This window comes from Stenella coeruleoalba (assembly GCF_951394435.1).
Source record: "Stenella coeruleoalba genome assembly, chromosome: 2".
Taxonomy (NCBI): Eukaryota; Metazoa; Chordata; class Mammalia; order Artiodactyla; family Delphinidae; genus Stenella; species Stenella coeruleoalba.
In genome coordinates this window covers 162,555,451-162,576,621 of record NC_137147.1, presented here as the reverse complement: position 1 = coordinate 162,576,621, position 21,171 = coordinate 162,555,451, and the positions used below count along the sequence as shown (strand labels likewise).

Sequence of the window (21,171 nt, the reverse complement as noted above, 5' to 3'; positions counted from 1 at the left end):
ACTTTCATCACTGTACATCTGTGTTTTTGTCAGTTCTTAATTGGTTAGACTTAAGACGCTGGAGTAATTTTTTGTTTTTGTTGGTTGTGTTATTCAAACTTTCTGGGCTTCAGTATACCTCATAAAATGAAAGGGTTAAATCACATCGTCACTGAAGTTTCTGTCTGCTCTAATTGTCTAAGATTCTGTGAATAAACAAGTATTTACTAAACACCTACTGTGTATTTATCAATATATGGCCTCTAATGAGTTTTGAATATATAAAAAAAGTTTTTTGTTCTCAAGGCTCTTATAATCTGATGTAACATGTATTGAAATCATTAGAAAAACCATTTCATGGTGTATCTTTAAATGTAAAGTGCTGTGATCAATTCTCCAAGTGCTTTAGAGTAAGTAGGAGGAAAAGTAGTACTCAGTGAGTTTATGCAGGAAGTGAAACTTAGACTGAATTTGAAGAATGTATAGGATTTGAAAGTGCATATTGAACGATATTCTCTATGGAGAAGCAATTTGATGATCACGAACGCAAGGTAGTGTACTTTGTGACACAGAAGAGTCTACCACAACTACAGGAAAAGGCTTGTTTAGGACTAGGGAGCGTGGGGAAAAGTCGGATCAGATGAGACCATGGTATGTGCATCTTGAAAGTAGAGAGTAGTTTGGAACTCAAATGACAATAAAAAAGAATTGACTAGGCAGCAAAATGTGGATGAACATGAGGAGGAGGAAGGAGATTCAAGCCAGGGAATTCCCTTTGGAGGAACACACTGTTACTGAAGAAAAAAACAAGCTCTTTGGTGACACAGCTGTTAGATATGTCACCATATAGCTTTGCCTCTTTCCCTCAGTCTTAATTTGCAGACATTCAAATTGATAGTCAAATGTGACTTCTCCATTAAAGCGATGTAATTTTATTATATCATTGAGTTTTTAGAGATTCTTGAAATATCATTTGATAAAAAGTGTGACCAAGGTTGCATTGTATGTGGCTGAAGCTGCACCTTATGTGCTGCTGCTGTTTGCCTTTGTTCATCTGAGACTGAGATAAACAGTTTGAAGCTCTGAGAAAGGGAAAAAAAAATTTTTTTTTTTGGCTAGTGGTTAAGAAATGTATCAGTGCTCCTTTGTTGAAATAAAGATCTAATTAAGTTTTTTAAATGGTTCTCAAAATAGTTTTAAATTCTGTTCTTATTTTATTCTGAGAACGTGGCTATTGAATTATCTTAATACATACTTTAAGTGGTGTAATACTCACTGTCGAAAACTTGCCTTTATCTTTTTTTTTTTTATGTCTTTTTCTTTTTCCTCACTTCAAGGCCTAGTAAATGACAAAGACTCAAAAGATTCTATGACAGAAGGAGAAAATCTTGAAGAGGATGAAGAAGAAGAAGAAGGAGGAGCTGAAACAGAGGAACAATCTGGAAATGAAAGTGAAGTGAATGAGCCAGAGGAAGAGGTGATGACTTTTATTTATAGCAAAATAGGTACATTTGTAAGAGTATTTTGATTATATGAGCCAATATTTTCTTTAATGTATAAAATAAGATCTCCTCTTTAGTTTTATTAGAGTACATGTAACTAGTAGTATATGTCTATTATAAAACTGCTGGATTAATTAAGAGGTTTTTTTTTTTACAAGTAAGAAAATACTGATCATAGGATTTTAAAAAATTACCATTTTTTTTAGAGCAGTTTTAGGTTCACAGCAAAATTAAGGGGAAGATACAGAGATTTCCCATATGTCACCTGCTCGTACCTACTCACACAACCTTCCCCCATTGTCAACATCCCCCACCAAAGTGGTACATTTGTTACAACTGATGAACCTTATAGCAACACATCGTGATCACCCTAAGTCCATTATTTACATTACAGTTGACTCTTGGTGTTGTACTTTGTATGGGTTTAGGTAAAAGTATAATGACATGTATCCATCATTATGGTTAGGATTTTTATTTAATAAGCAATTTGAAGACAAAAAATTGTTTGATCTGCTATGTATCTTTTTTCTTTTTAGAAAATTTTATTTATTTAATTATGGCTGCGTTGGGTCTTTGTTGCTGTGCGCAGGTTTTCTCTAGTTGCAGCGAGCGGGGGCTACTCTTTGTTGCGGTGCGCGGGCTTCTCGTTGCGGTGGCTTCTCTTGTTGTGGAGCATGGGCTCTAGGCACACGGGCTTCAGTAGTTGTGGCTTGCGGGCTCTAGGGCACAGGCCCAGTAGTTGTGGCGCACGGGCTTAGTTGCTCCGTGGCATGTGGGATCTTCCTGGACCAGGGCTCGAACCCGTGTCCCCTGCATTGGCAGACAGATTCTTAACCACTGCGCCACTGGGAAAGTCCCGATCTGCTATGCATCTTAATCTCACTTTTGTTTTTTTGGCCACACCGTGCAGCATGTGAGATCTAAGTTCCCCAACCAGGGATTGAACCTGTGCCCCCTGTGGTGGGAGCACAGAGTCTTAACCACTGGGTCACCAGGAAGTACCCTTAATCTCACTTTTGAGTGTGGACTTTTTAACCTATAGATTTTATGAAAAAATTATGGACTAGATGTTAATAACTTTGCTTTTTCCCAGATCTGATAGTATAGGAAATCTGAAAATCATCATGTACCATAATCATCAGCGTGCCCTTTTGTTTTTACAACTCTGTTAGGCCAAACCATATGAAATGACTGTTCTACCATTTCGGACCTACCAAAATGTATTTTCACATATGATTCAACCTAATAGTCTTAATTTGTTCCTTTTTTCTTCTAAAGCTGCTTAAGTTTCAAAAATTCCACCTAAAACAATAGAGTATCTGGGGTTTGCTTCATAACCTGGAAGTAGACTGGGCAATGAGTTAGGGATATACAAGAAGCTATAACCTGACCATTAGTTAATAATTGTTCAGTTGTGTAATGGGTAAGGGTTCCTTATGCTATTCTGTCTACATTAATATATATTTAAATTAGAAAGTTAAGAAAATGAAAAGCAGGATGAATAAGAATAACAATAAAATACTGATGAATATAAAATTTAAACCATGGAATTAGCACTTTTTCACTTTGTAAGCTTATAATTATGATATCATGTGTATGGTTTCTTTGTGACTCTTGGGTTCTAAAAGCATTTAGGAGAGTGTGATAGTTTAGAAGTGTGATTTTAATTAAATATTTTAAAAGTTTAAATTTATAATCAATATTTAAATGTTTTGTGGAAATTGGATTTATTAAATTTTTAAGTTTTGATTTACTTGAGTAAATAGAATACAAATGTTTAGAGGATATGGGTTGTTTAATGTATAAAGGAATGTAAATTATTTAAGGCATTCATAAGAGAGATTCATAAACTGGATTTTTAAAAAGCTTCATTTAGTGTGAAAGAAAAATGACCCATAGGGACTTCCCTAGTGGCGCAGTGGTTAAGAATCCGCCTGCCAGTGCAGGGGACATGGGTTTGAGCCCTGGTCCGGGAAGATCCCACATGCCGAGGAGCAGCTAAGCCCATGCGCCCCAACTACTGAGCCTGTGCTCTAGAGCCCGCGAGCCGGAACTGCTGAGCCCGTGCTCTAGAGCCCGCGAGCCAGAACTGCTGAGCCCACATGCCACAACTACTGAAGCCCATGTGCCTAGAGCCTGTGCTCTGCAACAAGAGATGCTACTGCAATGAGAAGCCTGTGCACCATAACGCTCACTGCAACTAGTGAAAGTCCACGTGCAGCAATGAAGCCCCAACACAGCCAAAAATAAATAAATTAATTAATTTTGAAAAATGACCAATAATTTAAGGTAATTAAGATTTTCTATAGTTAGAAGTAGAAATCCCTGTCTTTTTTTTTTTTTTTAGCCCTGAAGGTCTGTAACTATTAATGAACATTTCGTATGATTTGACTGCATAGCAAGTAGCTTTGCTGTTAGTTAAAAATGAATTATTGTGTAAAAGGCAGCATAAATAATAATGTATGGTTTTTATAATTGGTTAGCATTTATAGGCAGTAGAAATACACCTTTGTGTTGTTATTTTGCTACCACTTTTTCCCCCAGTTTTATTGAGATATAATTGATATAACATTGTATTAGTTTAAGGTGTACATATAACATAATGATTTGATATATATATATATAGAGAGAGAGAGAGAAATGATTACCATAATAAGCTTAGTTAACATCCATCACCTCACGTAGTTATAAATGTTTCTTTTGTGTGTGTGATGAGAACTTTTAAGATTTACTCTTAGCAAATTTCAAATATACAATACAGTATTGCCAGCACTTTCTCTTTCCAACCTGACCACTCCCCTAAAGTAGATATAAATAAATTGATAAAAATTTAGAACTGGAATATGTTTCTATAATTGATTTCTATGTAAGAGATGGACATTACTATATTCCTTTTTTTAAAAAAAGAAAAATAATTAATTAATTAATTCTTGGCCTTGTTGCATCTTCGTTGCTACATGCAGGCTTTCTCTAGTTGTGGCGAGCGAGGGCTACTCTTTGTTGCGGTGTGTGGGCTTCTCATTACAGTGGCTTCTCTTGTGGAGCATGGGCTGTAGGCATGTGGGCTTCAGTAGTTGTGGCACACGGGCTCAGTAGTTGTGACACATGGGCTTAGTTGCTCTGCGGCACGTGGGATCTTCCCGGACCAGGGCTCGAACCCGTGTCCCTGCACTGGCAGGCAGATTCTTCACCACTGCACCACCAGGGAAGTCCCTATATTGCTTTTTTAAAAAATGAGTTTGTTGTAGAAACATTCAATTATATAATTTAAATTGGCTTATTAAGTACTTTATAACAACAAAAGGAAATGAGAGAGTATTTCCATTTTGTGTTTTTAGACTAATCTTATGGCTGTCTTTGCATTTTGCTACTGCACTAATCAGATAAAGAATCTAATAAATTAAACATCCTCAGTAAATATGACATTGAAGAGTGACTCATTTTCCTATAAATTTCTCATTTGAATAGTTGTATTATATTTTCTCCTCTAAACGCATTTTCTCCTTTTCAGGAGTGAACTTTATAATTTTTAAAATTGTATCATTTTAACTATTTCTTTTCCAGTTGCAAAGTGGATATTATACATAATATATGTGTGTTTCCTAAGTGGAAAAACAAAATGTTCAATAGGATGACTCATGAACCTTGTCTGGGAGGAGAATTGAAAGGAATGGTTGGTTTACTTTAAGGAAATGGAGTTGGAATTGTTTGCTCTCCCACCCCACACCATCCTTTCCCACCAGTACCCTCCAAACATAGGGAGGAGAACATTTTTTTTTTTTTTTTTTGTGGTATGCGGGCCTCTCACTGTTGTGGCCTCTCCCGTTGCGGAGCACAGGCTCCGGACGCGCAGGCTCAGCGGCCATGGCTCATGGGCCCAGCCGCTCCGCGGCATGTGGGATCTTCCCGGACCGGGACACAAACCCGTGTCCCCTGCATCGGCAGGCGGACTCTCAACCACTGCGCCACCAGGGAAGCCCACATTTTTAAAGAGAGAAGATGGGTCGATTATAAAGTAGTAAGAACAATGTAGGATATTCTGTAAATATTTGCCTCGACTGAGAAAGAACAGGGCTGGAGTGGAACTCTTCAGGAAAGTTGTACTCTTCCTTTCCATCTTGGTCCACAACTCTTCCAAGCTCCATATGGCCTTTTGAAGTTATTCTTAGCACGTAACAACCAGAATATTTTCTTCTCAGTATCAGCTGGGTAAATTAAAAGTAACTTTAAAGATGAAGTAAATGTTCTGCTGCTAAAATTCTAATTTTCTGCAGCATTTTAGAGAAAGTACAAGATTTATTATTGTAATAGCAATAATATTTATTGAGCATGGTCATTGTGTTCATATTACCATTTCTCTTGGCACCCTATGAATTAGGTGATAAATAAGGCACAGATACGTTTATTATTTGCCCCAGGTCCTAGCAAGCCAGCATTTGAACTTGGACAGTTTGACTTGTGCTGTGCTGACCACCTGCTTTCCTTACCAGCTCATGTGATCTGTTGACTTCCTCACCTCACAGGTTATTATGACCATGGGATTAGGACAGGGAGATTTCTTGTTCAGCATTTTAATTTCAAAAGTTAATCGGTTTTATTTTGCCTGAGCAATATAAAAAATGGTGAAAGAAAAGAGTTAATGCGTTTTAGCTTAGTTTTTGAATAGGAAGCATCTTTCAAGTGTTAAGAAATGATTAATTTTTTCCAAGGGCCAATTTAAGAGCATTTCTATTGCAAATTTAAATTTGAATTATAGAATTATGTCAAAAAAGGTTAATGCATTTGAAAAAAAAGTTAATGCCTTTCTGTATTTTCCTCAACTATTTGCACTTCAGAAATTCTAAAAGTTTTCAAATGTCTCTATATAAGTAATAATGCACTGTTTGGATTTTTAAAATCAATTTCTGTGTATACTAGAAGTGTTATAACAAATTTAAATCATTTGTTTTCTCTTAGGAATTATTTCTCATTCACTTTATTTCTCTTGGCACAACGAGAAGCAGCTGGGTTTAGTGTAGTCTTTTAAAAAAAACTTTTATGGAACAGAGTGGGAGTGAATTGTGTTGGAAGGATACTCAGATGGAATGCTGCCCCTGTGTGGTTGGGGTTTTTTTGGTTTTGGTTATGGTTATAGTTTTGGTTTTTTTGTGCCTCTTTGAAAATTCACTGGAGTTCTGCCCAATCTTCCGTTTGAAAGGAATTTTGGCTGAGAGAAAAGGATGCTGGGGGGACTGACAGGAGAGGATGGAGAGATGTAGTACTTGAAAGCCACCAGCAAGGGGAGTCAGAATGTCTATCTCCTCTGCTTAATAAAGCACGTGTCCTTGGGCAAGCCACTTAACTTTTCTGAGCCTTAGTTTTTTCACATATAAAAATGAGGACCATAAAGCTTATCCATTCTTCTTCAGAATTAGGTAGAGCAAACAAAATGCTGTGAGAGCACTTTCTAAACTGAGGTGCTTTATACAGTGAGGTGCTTTATAAAATGTAGTGTCATTGCTTTCAAATGGTAACAATGTTAAATTTGAATTATCAGTTTTCATTGCAGAGTTAGATGGGTATTAAAGAACTACTATGAGAAAATCAGTCTCAAGTTAGGGAGGAGAAAAATAACAAAAGGTTCAGGAAACTCGTTCCTTGTGGAATTCAAGGAAGAGTTTCTACAAAGGATCTTTGTATTACTAGATCAGTGGAAAATGTGAAATGGGTTTTCAGCTACTGGTATGTAGTACATGTTGCCAGCTGACTTCGCCCTACCATTCTAGGCAGACTGCATAAAAGGCTGAAACCAGAGAATAATAAACAATTATACAGAAATTTTAACATCTTTTTAAGGCATGTAAAAGTAGTAATGTTTTTCAAAATGTTTTAATCTTCTATAAATGTTAATTTCAGGAGGGTTCTGATAATGATGACGATGAAGGGGAGGAAGAAGAGGAAGAGAATACAGATTACCTCACGGATTCAAATAAGGAGAATGAAACTGATGAAGAAAATACTGTACGTATGGCTGAAAATTCACTTTTTGAAATTGTGCATTATTTTCGTAGTATTTCAATTTTAGCCACTGAAGTTTTAGTTTTTTGTGATAATTGAAATAATGTTTCTTTGGAAATTCATTTTTAAGTTGTTTTCCTATCTAAATACTTTTCTTTATTAACAAGTTCTTTGAATATATAATAATGTTATATTGCTCACTCATTCCTTGAGTTATGTTGAAAAAGTTATCAATACAAAAGGTTCTGCCATACAAAACATTACAGTTAGAATTTCTGGTCTGAATTCTTGCTTCTATTCTGTTTTTATAAGGAGGTAATGATTAAAGGAGGTGGACTCAAACATGTACCTTGTGTAGAAGATGAGGACTTCATTCAAGCTCTGGATAAAATGATGCTAGAAAATCTTCAGGTATTAACTGTTGCTCTTATCCAAAGTATTCAGTACAAAATACTGCAGCACATTTGATTGTGTTTCCTACCTAAACATTTACTTCTGCAGCAGCTCTTTCTAAGTTAGACAGTTTGAAGCTGCCGATACTTCTGGCATCCCACATCCTGATTTGCCACATTTCTTTGAAAATAGATGGAAAAAATGTAATAATACTTGGAACAGAGTGACTTCATTGTATCACCCTCCGCCTTTTCTCTCTGAAGTCATATCTCTATTTCTAAAACACTTCACTTGCAGTTTGTTTAGGAGTCAAACTGCAGAAGATAAATATTTGGGGAAATTTAATTTAGTAAATTCTTAACTTTGATTTATAATTTGAATAACTTGTATATAAATATCTAGAGGAAATTGGTCATTTGATATTTAAACAAATGTTCATTATTTAATGTATTCATGATATTAAGATACTAGATTTTATAAAAAGCTCCATCATCCCAGTGATTTAGGTAATTATGTTTTTCTGTAGTTAGAGGGAAAATCCCATGGACTGTTTACTTCAGCCCTATATATAGCTATTGTTTCAACCTTTGGTGACTTGAGAAGAGGGCTTTTGTTGGAATGGTAGGTGAAAGCCCCATGGAGTGTGGGCTCAGTGGGAAACGGAAAAGGAGGAAGTGAAAATACTGGATACAGGTAGAGCTGACTTGAGACGTTTTCTAGAAAGGGAAAAGAAATGGGGATGTAGCTAGAGAAGGTCAGAGTTAAAACAGGAGGGTTATTTTTAAGATAGAGGATGTTATGGAGTAGATGCCGATGGAATAATCCTTTAGAGAAGAAATACTGGATTTTACTTTCATTGATGATAGTAAGGTCAGAAGCTATGATAATGTATAAATTAGCAGTACAGGCCAATTTGCTTCTTCCTACGTATATTAAGATTTCTTCATACATCTAGAAAACTCTTACTTTATGAAACAAACCTCATATTCATGTCATTTAGGAGCACATATCATCAAATAAAACATAATCATTATAATCCCTTTGACGAGGTAGTAAACAGTTTACTCCTTAAAGAAGTTTTTCCTATCTTACATGAGTCAGTAGCGATTTACTCATTCATTCGTCTAGCAAGTATTTATTGGGCCTACTGTGTGACTAGCACTGTTCAGGCTTAGTATAAAGTAGTAAATAAAAACAGACCTGGTTCCTGCTCTCAGGGAATGTACTTTTATGGGGGAGGTAGATACTTAACCACAAATATGTAATTTCAAATTATAAGTGCTAAGGAACTAAAAGGACGCTTTGGTAGAGAGTAAAGGAAGGGCCTTCTTTAGATAAGATGATCAGAGAAAGCGTCTCTGAGAGCATGACTTTTAGACAAGACAGGTACAGAGGAGTCATCTGGGTGAAAAATTAGGGTAACGTGAAAACAGTGTGTCAGAGGTCCTGAAGCAGAAAAGAACTTGTGTTTGAAAAACTTAAAAAAGGCCAGTATTAATAGAACACGGTCTGTGGGTGGATCACAGCATGAGAACAGGTAATTGGGAGTGGCCTGGTCCTTTAAGGAGCTGGTTTAGACTGGAATAGGACTGAAAGCAGGGAGACTAACCAGGGGGGTGGTTAGAAGGCTGTGGTGGTAACCCAGGTGAGAGATGATGGCCATCTGTCTAGGGGAGTGGCAGGGCACACGGACAGAAGTCTGGATTTGAAAGCTGTTTAGGAGGTAGAATGAACTGGATTTATTTGGTGGATTAGATAAGCGGTGTGTGGGGCCCAAGGAGTCAAAGACGACACTCAAGTCTTTTAGCTTTGAGGCCACTGGCTGGTCTCTGACAGGAAACGGGAGAGTGAGCCCAAGTTCCACTTGTTAAGTTTGAGGAGCCTGTGAGGTGTCGGTGGGAATGTCTGGAAATCAGAAGAGAAACACAAACGGAGCGGTTGTTAGAGCATATTTAAAGCCATGGCAATAACTGACTCACCCAGATGTAGAGTGTGGAGACAGAAGAGGAGCAGGTTCAGGTTCAGCTCCCTCCTCCTCCCTGAGGAGCCCAACATTTAGAAATAAGGTAGAAAAGCTGAGGAAGTCAGAGGAATGGGAGCTTTTGATGTGGTCCAGTGATCGTTGCTTATTGAGCACTCTTGAAGAAGTGATCTGGAAGGATGTGAGGATGTGATCAGAGAGGAGGAAACTTTGAATTCACATTTTTGCATTTGTGTTTATGTACTGGAGAAAACGTCATCCTCTGTTAGGCACTGATTTTAAATCATTATCAAATACCCCAAACAAACAGTTGTACAGATGTCTTCCTTTTGCTAAAAATCATAGGAAGATGCAGTATCGTGAAGACATTGACTCTTCATGAATCAGATCCTTAAATTTCATGCAGTCCTAATTCTGTCCCACGGGGGGCCTTTGGGGATGGGGTAGGGGTTGGGGGAGAGAAGAACAGGGACATGAATGCAGCGTGAACTTAACAAAATTATTCCTAAAAGCATCTGTAAGAACAAACAGAAAAGCTAGGAGACTTGTAGAAAATGAAGGGTGAGTTGAGATACAAGATATACATACAGTTATAGGTTGTTGCAGGAATAGATAGATTAATCAAACAGAGGAGAGTCCAGAATAGACCTCAGAACATGGCAGTTTAATCATGATGAAGTTAACATTTCACATCAGTTGAGGGAAAATGGTGTATTCAACAAATGGTCAATAAAAATAAAGCTGGATTTCTGTTTTATTTCCACACCAGAATTAATTGCAAATCTCTCAAAAAATCTTAATCATTGTGAAGACTGTTGAGCACTGCATTAAGACTTTACATTTATTCTTCATACAGTGCTGTTGATGCTGTTCATATTCCCATGTTTCACTTAAAGAAATAGGCTTGGAAAGACAAAAAAACTTGCTTAAGGTGAAAGGGTAGTGAGTGGTGTAGTCTCTTATCAACCATTTGTTGCATTACTTTCCAGCACAGAATGCCATAAAAACCTTTAAGAAATAACAAACCAGGGCGGGGGGGGGGGTGGGGGGGGGTGGGGGGGTGGGGGGGTGGGGGGGAGTCTATAGCCGACACAACACAAGTCAGTATCTCTACTATACCAAAGAGATCGTACAAACTAATGAGAAAAGATGAATGACTCATTTTGTTGTTGTTGAAAAGAATATGCAAAATCGTGCTAAAGCTCACTGACAATCAAAAGATAAGCAAACTAAGAAGGGCCTTTTTATCAGATCATCAGATATTAAGATTTAAAAAGTGACCGTATCTATTGTGGTTAAGTGTGGGCAAACATCTATATGTGGTAAGGGTAAATGAGTCCATTGTTTTTTAGAGAAAATTTGGTAAACCTGTCAGATGGGCATGCCATTTGATCTAAAAATGTACCCTTAATAATAGTCTCTCAAGTGCATGAAGTTAAATATAATGTCACAAAGATGTGACATTGTAATAGAAAAAAAAGTCTAAGCTGTCTATCAATAGAGGACCAATAAAATAAATAAGACACACCCCTATAATTAGCTCTGTGTATATTCAACTAGATGCCCAAGATATTGAATCAAAAAGAAGAAAAACATGTATGTTTAGTATAGAATAATATGCATCATGGTTGCTCCTGTTTATATGTGTATGTAGTATATGTTTATATATGTATATATATGCAAGAAAAAAATCTGGAAGGACATGACCCATTGTTAATAGGAGTCGGGCTGAGGGAGGTAACTGGAGGGATTGGTATGGACGTACTTGGTAATATATATATATATTTTTTTTTAATTAATTAATTTAGTTTTCGCTGTGTTAGGTCTTTGCTGTGCACAGGCTTTCTTTAGTTGCAGTGAGCGGGGGCTACTCTTCGTTGCGGTGCGTGGGCTTCTCATTGCAGTGGCTTCTCGTTGTGGAGCACTGGCTGTAGGCGTGCGGGCTTCAGTAGTTTCGGCACGCAGGCTCAGTAGCTGTGGCTTGCGGGCTCTAGAGCGCAGGCTCTGTAGTTGTGGTGCACAGGCTTATTTGCTCTGCGGCATGTGCGATCTTCCCAGACCAGGGCTCGAACCCATTTTCCCCTGCCTGGCAGGTGGATTCTTAACCACTGCGCCACCAGGGAAGCCCGGTAATATATTTTTGTATTGAAATAGTTTATGAAAAGAGCATGTTAATTTTGTAATCAGGAAAGAAAGGTAATTTACAAATCAAGATTCATCTAACATGATTCTTTCAAATTTTAAGTATTGATAAAAAGTCTTGATAAATCTTATGAACCTGGGAGAACTCTAAGCAAATTCTAAGAAATTGGAACTTAGAAATCAAAACAATAAAACCAGGCTTCCCTGGTGGCACAGTGGTTGAGAGTCCGCCTGCTGATGCAGGGGACACGGGTTCGTGCCCCGGTCCGGGAAGATCCCACATGCCACAGAGCGGCTGGGCCCATGAGCCGTGGCCGCTGAGCCTGCACATCCGGAGCCTGTGCTCCGCAACGGGAGAGGCCACAGCAGTGAGAGGCCTGCGTACGGCAAAAAAAACAAAACAGAACAATAAAACCTTACACCTTTATTACCATTTTGCTTGATTTGCAAGTCTCTTGCATATATGGCACCTATATCAAGAGACTATTTACATAGCAGTTAAGCAGTTTTAACACCTTCATGGCCTTTCGGCATTACCTTCTTAGCTTTGAAGAGTCATGTTCCGCTCTTTTCTCATTCGTGCTCCATTCATCAGACTTAGAAAATTATTTGCAGTTCCCTAAATGCACCTGCTGTTTCACATTCTTGCTTTTGCACCTATTCTTCCCCTGCCTAAATTCCCTCCATATCCCCCAAATTGCTCTTTTACCATCTGCTTGGAAGAAGTCATGTGAAGTCTTAATGTTCTCAAATGTCCCATTTTCGTTCGACCCTTTGTGAAATCTCAGCACCCACCCACTCTCAGCTAGGCCTGTGTGGTCACTCCATCCCCAACACACATTATATACAACCCAGATGAATCGTAATTAATTTATTTCTCTCTCTTACTAAACAAGTTTATGAGCTCTTTGAGGGTAGAAACTATCTTTTTAATATTAGTATCTCCAAGCCTAACATGTAAGTCATTGGTGAAGGGTTGTTTAAATAATTGGTTGATAAATCCAGTGTGAATGCTAAAAGTAATTGATATTAATAAGCAAGAAGTTAATCTGAACATTAATTGATTCCATTCACTCTTAAATATTAATTGGGCACCTGCTGTGTGTGAAGCACCACCACAGAATGCCAGGGAAAGGGTTCAGTGATGAACCCCATCAGTCAGGTGGGACGTCTCATGGATAAGCAGGCAGTTATGGCCTATGATAACTACAGAGGAACATGTGTGCCATGAGTGTGAATGATGAACCCCATCAGTCAGGTGGGACGTCTCATGGATAAGCAGGCAGTTATGGCCTATGATAACTACAGAGGAACATGTGTGCCATGAGTGTGAATGAGTGTGAACATGTGTGCCATGAGTGTGAACATATGGCCTCTGATAACTACAGAGGAACATGTGTGCCATGACAAGTGCACTCAAGGAACAGGGAAACAGTAGAACCTACAGCATTGTTTGAGCTTGGGAGAGGCTGGAGCCATCAGTAGGAGCCAAATCATATGGTTCTTCCAAGGCGTGTGTAAGGGTTTGGAGGTGGGGGATGGCTCTGTGGTTTCAGAAAGACGACTTGGCCCTAGTGTTTGCTCTAAGAAATATAGCACTGAAGGAATTGTTTGCAATGTATTGGGTTATTTACATTTTTTCATTTCTGTCTTTAAGCAACGAAGTGGCGAATCTGTTAAAGTGCACCAACTTGATGTTGCCATTCCCTTGCATCTCAAAAGCCAGCTGAGGAAAGGGCCCCCACTCGGTGGTGGGGAGGGAGAGACAGAGTCTGCAGATACGATGCCATTTGTCATGTTAACCAGAAAAGGCAATAAACAGCAGGTAAGAATCTGTCCACCCTGTATTCACAGTTGGTTGTTAGTTATCAAGTGTAAGCAGTAACTTTGTTTTATAGGTTCTAAATTATCTTTTGCTTACAAGGGGAAAGACTGGAAACATTTAAAGTATTCAGTGATAGGGACTTCCCTGGTGGTCCGGAGGTAAAGAATCTGCCTTGCAGTGCAGGGGACGCGTGTTCGATCCCTGGTCGGGGAACTAAGATCCCACATGCTGCGGAGCAACTAAGCCCGAGCGCCTCAACTAGAGAGCCTGCGTGCTGCAAACTACAGAGCCCATGTGCTCTGGAGCCCGCACGCCACAACTACAGAGCCCACGAGCCCTGGAGCCTGTGCGCCACAACTAGAGAAGAGAAAAAATCCGTATGCCACGACTAGAGAGAAGCCTGTGTGCCACAACGAAAGATCCTGCATGCCTCAACGAAGATCCTGCGTGCCGCAACGAAGACCCGACGCAGCCAGATAAATAAAATAAAATTTAAATCATATGTATTTGTTAGAAGATATAAATACCTTGACTTTCAGTAGAAGGGTTTCATGTGTAAGCTCAGGGTGGGAAAGGAAAGGAGGGTGAGGGCAGATAATCTCAAGAAAATGCTGACTTGCCAAGATTTCTCTTGGGAAAAAAACAAAAATCATTGTTTTCTGACCCCTAATCCTTCTCCTCCATTCTCCTTAAATTACCTCTTCCTTCTTTCCCTTATCGCACAGATGGCCCTCAAAATCATTTCCCCAACTACTAAGCTATCACTTTGATTCATACATTCACTCATCAAATATTGTCTACTATGTGCCAAATACCATCCTAAGTGTGAGGCTACAGTGATGAACAAGATGCAGCCCCTGGCCTCGTGAATGCACAACCCAGATGAGGGAGAGAGACAGCATAATATATTTGCAGATAGTGAAAAGTGCCCTGAAGAAAATAGAGCCTGGCTCTCAGACACAACTCTAGGATACATCATATATTACCAGTTCTGTAAAAAAAAATTCCACACTTTAATATTTCTGAAGGCAAGCCACCTCTTAGAGTTGGTGCACTCTTGGGATAATTGACAGCATTTTTTTCTGTTTTAGTGGTATGTAAAATAATGGTACATCTTATAATTAATGGAAGTGTCTATGAAATACAGTGGCTACCACAGCTTATCACAGACAAGTTCAGCACCTGGCTCCCCCATTCATTTAAATAGTAATTTAACAGATACTTATTGTTGACTTGCCACATACCAGGTACTGTTCCATGTGCAGAAATGCAGGAGTCAACCAAGTCCCTCCTCTCTTGGGAGCTTTCATTCCAGTATTGAGAGGCAGCAATAAAGAAGTAATGTCAGGTTGGAGACAGTGCTGTGTTGGAAGATAAAGCAAGATAAGAGGATAGAAGAGACCGGGTGGGGAGGAGGCTACGAGAGGGAGACAGCTGCTGCGGGGGTGACCGGAGAAGACCTGGAATGAGGTGTTCTCTGTGAGGGCAGGGATGTTCTGTTTCCTCCCTCCTAGCACAGCCTCCAGGAGATGATGCCTACCTTAATTTTTTATCTCTGCTTTGGTCAGGTAATTTCTTGTTACTCAAAAGATCAAAGTTGTACAGTATACCATTATTTTGCTATACTGCAAATAAATCTTGAGATATGAAAACTGAATACCAGTTAGGATCACAGAATGGAGGGCTGGGAACAGGGTTTCCATCATGAGTCATGTTTAAATAGTTAACTTTGACTTCGATTCCGAGCACTGCTGTATCTTTTTCAGACACTGTCTTCCTAATTCCTTTCTAGTCAATAGGACTTTCCTCCGTCGCAGGTTCTAGGGTTATCAAGTTTTTAGGAAATTTCCCCCGCTTTCTCACCCTCAGGCCAGAGATGAGCCCTCACATTTCCCCTTTCCCTCATCCTCCACCCAGTCCCTAGAAAAATAAGGGTTTGTTTTTGATCAAGACCCTAAACTTGGTGTTGGAGTGAGATCTTTGTAAAATTGCTCTTCTCAGCACTTGGAACTGCTAGTTCACCATGGTTACCAGGATTTTCAAAGCCCAGAGTTTTTGCTTTTTTCTTTTCTAGGAATGACTTAGTACTCTGAGTAGACTTTTCTATTTCAGTCATCACATTTTAGGTCTGATTCATTTTCTTTTTCTTTAAAACCTCTCAGCTTCCCCTTTCCACTCCCTCGCTCTCCCCTCATCGCCAGATTTCTTGGCACAAAAAGGAAGTTGTGTTTTTTTTTTTAATTGTGAAGGGCAGTACGTGGCAACATCAGTTCGGTAGGCCTTGGTTCCTATTCCCGTACAGCTCCTGAACATTTGTACTACATTGGCACACTTCTTGAGCCTTGATTTTTCTTATTTAAAAGGAGCCTTAGGAATATCTTTCTGTGAAAATCAAATTACACAACAGTAAATAATCAGTTTTCTTCATTCGTCCCTCCCTTTTCTGAGGCACACATGAAAATTCAGTATACCTGTGAATTTGCACACCCCATTTGATCTTTTCAGAACGTGTAGGCATAAAATTAAAACCTACCTTCAGAAACTTTGGAGCTTTGAAAGGTAAATTCATTTCAGCTGTCCGGAATTCTAAATTGTATGGGTCAACATAGGACCATATGTCTGTGTTTTAGAAGAAATATTTTTGGTTCAAAGTGGATAGATTATATAGTGTGTAACCTATATAGCTTCAGAATGAGGAGTGAAGTCCTTATTTCTTAAAATGTGAAATTTTGTTTAAGGAAACATTTTTATTGAACTTTATTTTTAAAATGTTAGCAAATATGAAATGAGAGCTCAGAGTACTTGGTTATTAAGTAAATTTTCAACTCATAAACATTATTTGGAATTTTGGAAAATGTTCAATTTTAGGAACATTATTTGAAGAAACATCACTGTTATTTTGTGGTCTGAAAAAGAAAGTATATTTTGTTCTGATTTTTATTTCTTTATTTGACTTTTGGGTGTTGGCCCTTCTGGTGCAATGGTTTTTTTAGAAATGTGAAATGTGTAGCTTTATAGGAATCTTTAGTTTTTAAGTGAAAGATCTCTTTGTGCACCAGATTTGTGCCCAGAAATAACTTTCTTCTGTAGTCAGTAGGAAAAGAAAAATTTGCACCAATGAAGTAAGTAGTTGAAAAGAAAGGATAATACTGTTGATAGTTTCTTTCTATATCTAAATGTCTATGAATTAGAATAATGAAATAAAATGTTTTGATCATTAAAGCAAAAGTTTTAATGTAATAGAGCCATTATGTAATGTTTTAAAGAACTTTTTGATTGTTTTAAACAAATGCACAATATATTTATTATAGTTCAGTCCTTGTTAACAGTCCTGAAACAGGGACATCCTGCTAAAAACAAACCATTCCGTAGATAAGAACTCTCCCCCATAATAGAGAAATAGATCTTATTGGTCAGTTGATTAACTTTTTCTCTTTTCCGGTGTCACAGCTATCTTTGGAATATGAAGGTCTGTTAAGCCTGAACGCGGACTAGACTGTATAGTTCAGGAGGGCAGAACTGATTCCAGAGGGTAGAAATGAAAAGGGTGCAGATTACAGCTTTCTGTATAAAACCTCTTCTGATAGTTAGCCATATGTAATAGGGTCTGTACAGTGGAAAATGATCCCCTGTTGCTTAGATGTGTGCTCCCAAACAGGGTGCAGAAAAGGTTGAACTTGATGGAGGTTGAACTTGATGGCCTTCCACTTCCCATCCAGCCCTAATGGGTTTGTCTCTAGTAGAGTAACACTGTTGTCTGTTTACGTTCTTAGATGATGCTGTCTTTATTGACTTATTAAGGAAGGAAAGATTATTATTTTTCTAAACTCATTTAATTCTACTTACTAATTTATTTGAAATCTTTTTTTCTTTGATTTTCTCAAGCCATTTGTGATTTCTTTATTATTTTTTTTTCTCAGTTTAAGATCCTTAATGTACCCATGTCTTCCCAACTTGCTGCAAATCATTGGAACCAGCAACAGGCAGAACAGGAAGAGAGGATGAGAATGAAAAAGCTCACACTAGATATCAATGAACGGCAAGAACAAGAAGATTATCAAGGTATCAAATCTTTTTCAGGATGGAAGTGGAAATTTGAGCTTTTAAAGTACAGAACATCAAAGCTTTTATTCTGCACCTTTTCATGTCATGTTTGTATATATTTAGCCTGAGAAGTTGATTGTTTTTTATATTCCATTCTGTCTTCATTTTTCTCTCACTTATTTTGTAAAGTAACACTAATGTAATTTTCGTCATATTTTGCTTCCCCCATAATTCAGTTAGGTTCTATACTGTTAGAGCTATGTTTGCAAGTGATATAGTACCAAGTTTTAATTGCCTCATGCTGCCAGTCAACTGTGAGCAAATTATTATTCAACAAATGTCATTTCTTTTGTCTACTTGAGAATCCTGGTCTCGAGGACCCTCTATTCCTTCAGATTTGCGGGCATCAAGTTAGGATTCCAGTTTTATAGAGACATACCCAGCACACTTGGATTAACTGGAACTTTACATATAGAGTCCACTGACACTTCATAAGTCAGCCTTTTGTCATTCCCCTGGCATCCAGATTTTAGAGCCATAACATGGCTGTCTGTATAGTGCTATACTCACCGACTGCTTTTTGTGCAAGAGATTGTTGTATAAATAAATAGTTGGTTTTCTATCTTTTTTTGTTATCAATTAATATTTTTTTTTGGCCACGCTTCGTGGCATGTGGGGTCTTAGTTCCCCGACCAGGGATCAAACCCGTGCCTCCTACAGTGGAAGCGTGGAGTCTTAACCACTGCACCGCCAGGGAAGTCCCAGGTTTCTATCTTTAAATCCCACTTCTAGAATCTTCTCTTCCAGTTCAGTTGATACCCAATGTTCTTAATAATAAATAATGGTAGATAACACTCAGTGTAAGTGCTTACTGTGGCCGGACACTTATGTACTTTATCAAATCACTTAATCCTCACAACAGTTCTATGAGATAAGTGCTTATTATTATTCCCATTTTACATTTAGGGAAACTGAACCAAAAGTCGCATAGCTAGTATGTGGCAGAGCTGGGATTTGAGCTAATATTATCTGGCTCCAAACACCGTGCTGATAGCTGTTGTACTAAACTGCTTCTTACGCTGTTTCACTGCCTCAGGACACTTAACATCGTGGCCACATTGACTGTAAAGGGAGCTTTGGATGTTAAATGATACTCAAGAGCATGTCTCCTCTCTTGATTGCTCTTCTTGTACTTATTAATCATTTTAGTCCATATAATGGTTATTTTTCTTTAGTCAGCTACCTGACAGGACTAATAAACTTGATCTCCGTAGGGTTTTATTTGCTTCTTGGGAGTACATTTACCAACGTTAAATGCCTTTTCTGTTTTGCTCCTAATTCCAGAAATGCTGCAGTCTCTTGCCCAGCGGCCGGCTCCAGCAAACACCAATCGGGAGCGGCGGCCTCGTTACCAACATCCAAAGGGAGCGCCTAATGCAGATCTAATCTTTAAGACTGGTGGGAGGTAGGACGGTCTCTCTTATTTCTGCCTTAGCTATTTTTCATGGTGTCCATGTGAGCAAATTAGATAGTTCTGGATTATACCTAATGATCAAGGCCCAATGACTAGCAAAATAGAAAAGTGTTTGAGTTGTAGATATTTGAGTAAAGAAAACCTATTTATAAAATTGTTTGTTTGTTTTTTAATCTTAATTTCAGCCACACCAATCTTGGCTTTCACTTTTTCTGAGTGGGCTTCTTCGGATTTTTTAGTTTCCTCTTTTGAGGACTAGTTACAGATTAGTTTGAGAGAAGTCACAGGCTTTTTGTTAGAATCTCTCAAGCCAGTGTTATGTAATCATAGTGTTTACAAAAACTCAAAACCTGTTACTAGACTTTCAGTCATGCAGATTGAGTTTGTTTTGAGGTATTTTGTTTGTTTGTTTTTAAATTATAAAATATCCTGCTGGGATCTATGCCAGTTCTTCTTAAACTTGAGTTGCTTAATGTGAAATAATTAAAACTCTGGAAGGTATTTCATATAGAAGATATTGCCTAAGACCTCACTCATCTTGTTTTTAAAGTTGTTGAAAGTGTTGCTGGGATCTGATCTAAAGACCCGTACCTATCAACTTTGTTTTCTGTCTTGTGTTTGGGTTATTATCAAAAGTGACATAGGCTTTGTGCTCTTACTGGTCTTCCTTGGGGTATTTAGACTGAGGCTCTACAGCAGCCCTCAAATGTTGTCACCTTGTTGTTGGAGACAGGCGAGCAGGTGTAGAAAAGAGTGCTGGGGTAGAGAAATGGTCCACTGAGGAGAGTAGTAGCATTGGAGAAAGCACAGATGTTCCAGCCTGTGTCTTCACTCACTAAGTATATTCGTGTTCCTGGTAACATTTTTCTTTGAACTATATGTTCAGACAACTCTAATCAAATTGCAGTTTAGGAAATTGGTTTGTCATTGACAGTTTAGGGATCTGTTTTTTAACAGCTATTGAGTGTAATTTTTTTTTTTTAGAAATGTACGTTACAAATGATGTACAATAGGCATAAGATATTAGGTTATTTTAAATTACCCAACCTTCATTAAAGTCCTTTAATAATACCTTTTATTGTGCTAAGTTAAGAAAGAGGCCATGGAAATTTTAGTTTTCTCCTTTTACATTTTCTTAGAGTAGCTTTAAATATATACCTTTGTGTTCTTGGTAATGTCTGCTTCCTCTTTCTTATCTTGACATTTTTCATCAACTTCACCGGCCATATTGCAGCCTAACATCTCTGAACAGCATTGTTTCTATTAATTCCTAATCCTTTCTCAGTTTAGGTATTGTAACAGTAGCATCGTTTCCTAATTTTTCAATGTTTGGGTGACTTTACAGAATCAATAAATGTGACATTTGCTACATAATTACTATTTGCAGTAGGATTTGCTCCCCTCAGCTTACATTTCATCCAGCACCTTCCATGGGTTCAGTCCTGCACTATGGAAAATTCAGAAGTAGAAGACAGAGCCTTTACTCTAAGGGTTATAGTCCAGTTGAGAAACCAGGTCCAGGTACTTGACAGCTAATTCTTCCCTAGTCATGTATTTATTTAAAAAATCATTGATGGAGAGTCTAAGCACCAAGCATTTCTCAAGGAGTGTGGAATAAAATATGGGAAAGCAGGTGTATCAGCTTAAACATGCTGCTGTAGTTGTGTATATGAACACAGAGATGTGCCTTTCTTAGTTTGCTACCAGTTACTCAGTCGTTTTTCAAAGTTCTTTGTTACCTTTCTGATTTCCTTCCCTCCCTCCAGCCCTGCAGGCAGCCAGACTTGGAACTGGCCACGCTGGCTCTCTCTCACCTCGCACTCACTGTGCATCT

At 38.3% G+C, this 21,171-nt stretch overlaps 1 protein-coding gene across 5 annotated transcripts in view; it reads left to right on the top strand.

Annotated features, from left to right (window-relative positions):
- Nucleotides 1-21,171, top strand: part of UPF2 (UPF2 regulator of nonsense mediated mRNA decay) — a 212,927-nt gene that overhangs the window by 73,293 nt on the left and 118,463 nt on the right. For 3 of the 5 annotated variants that reach the window (XM_079912671.1, XM_079912668.1, XM_079912669.1), the window contains exons 16-21: nt 1,317-1,456; nt 7,377-7,481; nt 7,791-7,889; nt 13,652-13,819; nt 17,740-17,881; nt 19,208-19,328. In XM_079912671.1, coding sequence (XP_079768797.1) covers nt 1,317-1,456; nt 7,377-7,481; nt 7,791-7,889; nt 13,652-13,819; nt 17,740-17,881; nt 19,208-19,328 — 775 coding nt within the window. Of the gene's footprint in view, nt 1-1,316; nt 1,457-7,376; nt 7,482-7,790; nt 7,890-13,651; nt 13,820-17,739; nt 17,882-19,207; nt 20,855-21,171 lie in introns of those variants that run through there. The other 2 variants (XM_079912672.1, XM_079912670.1) reach the window with 1 other exon arrangement.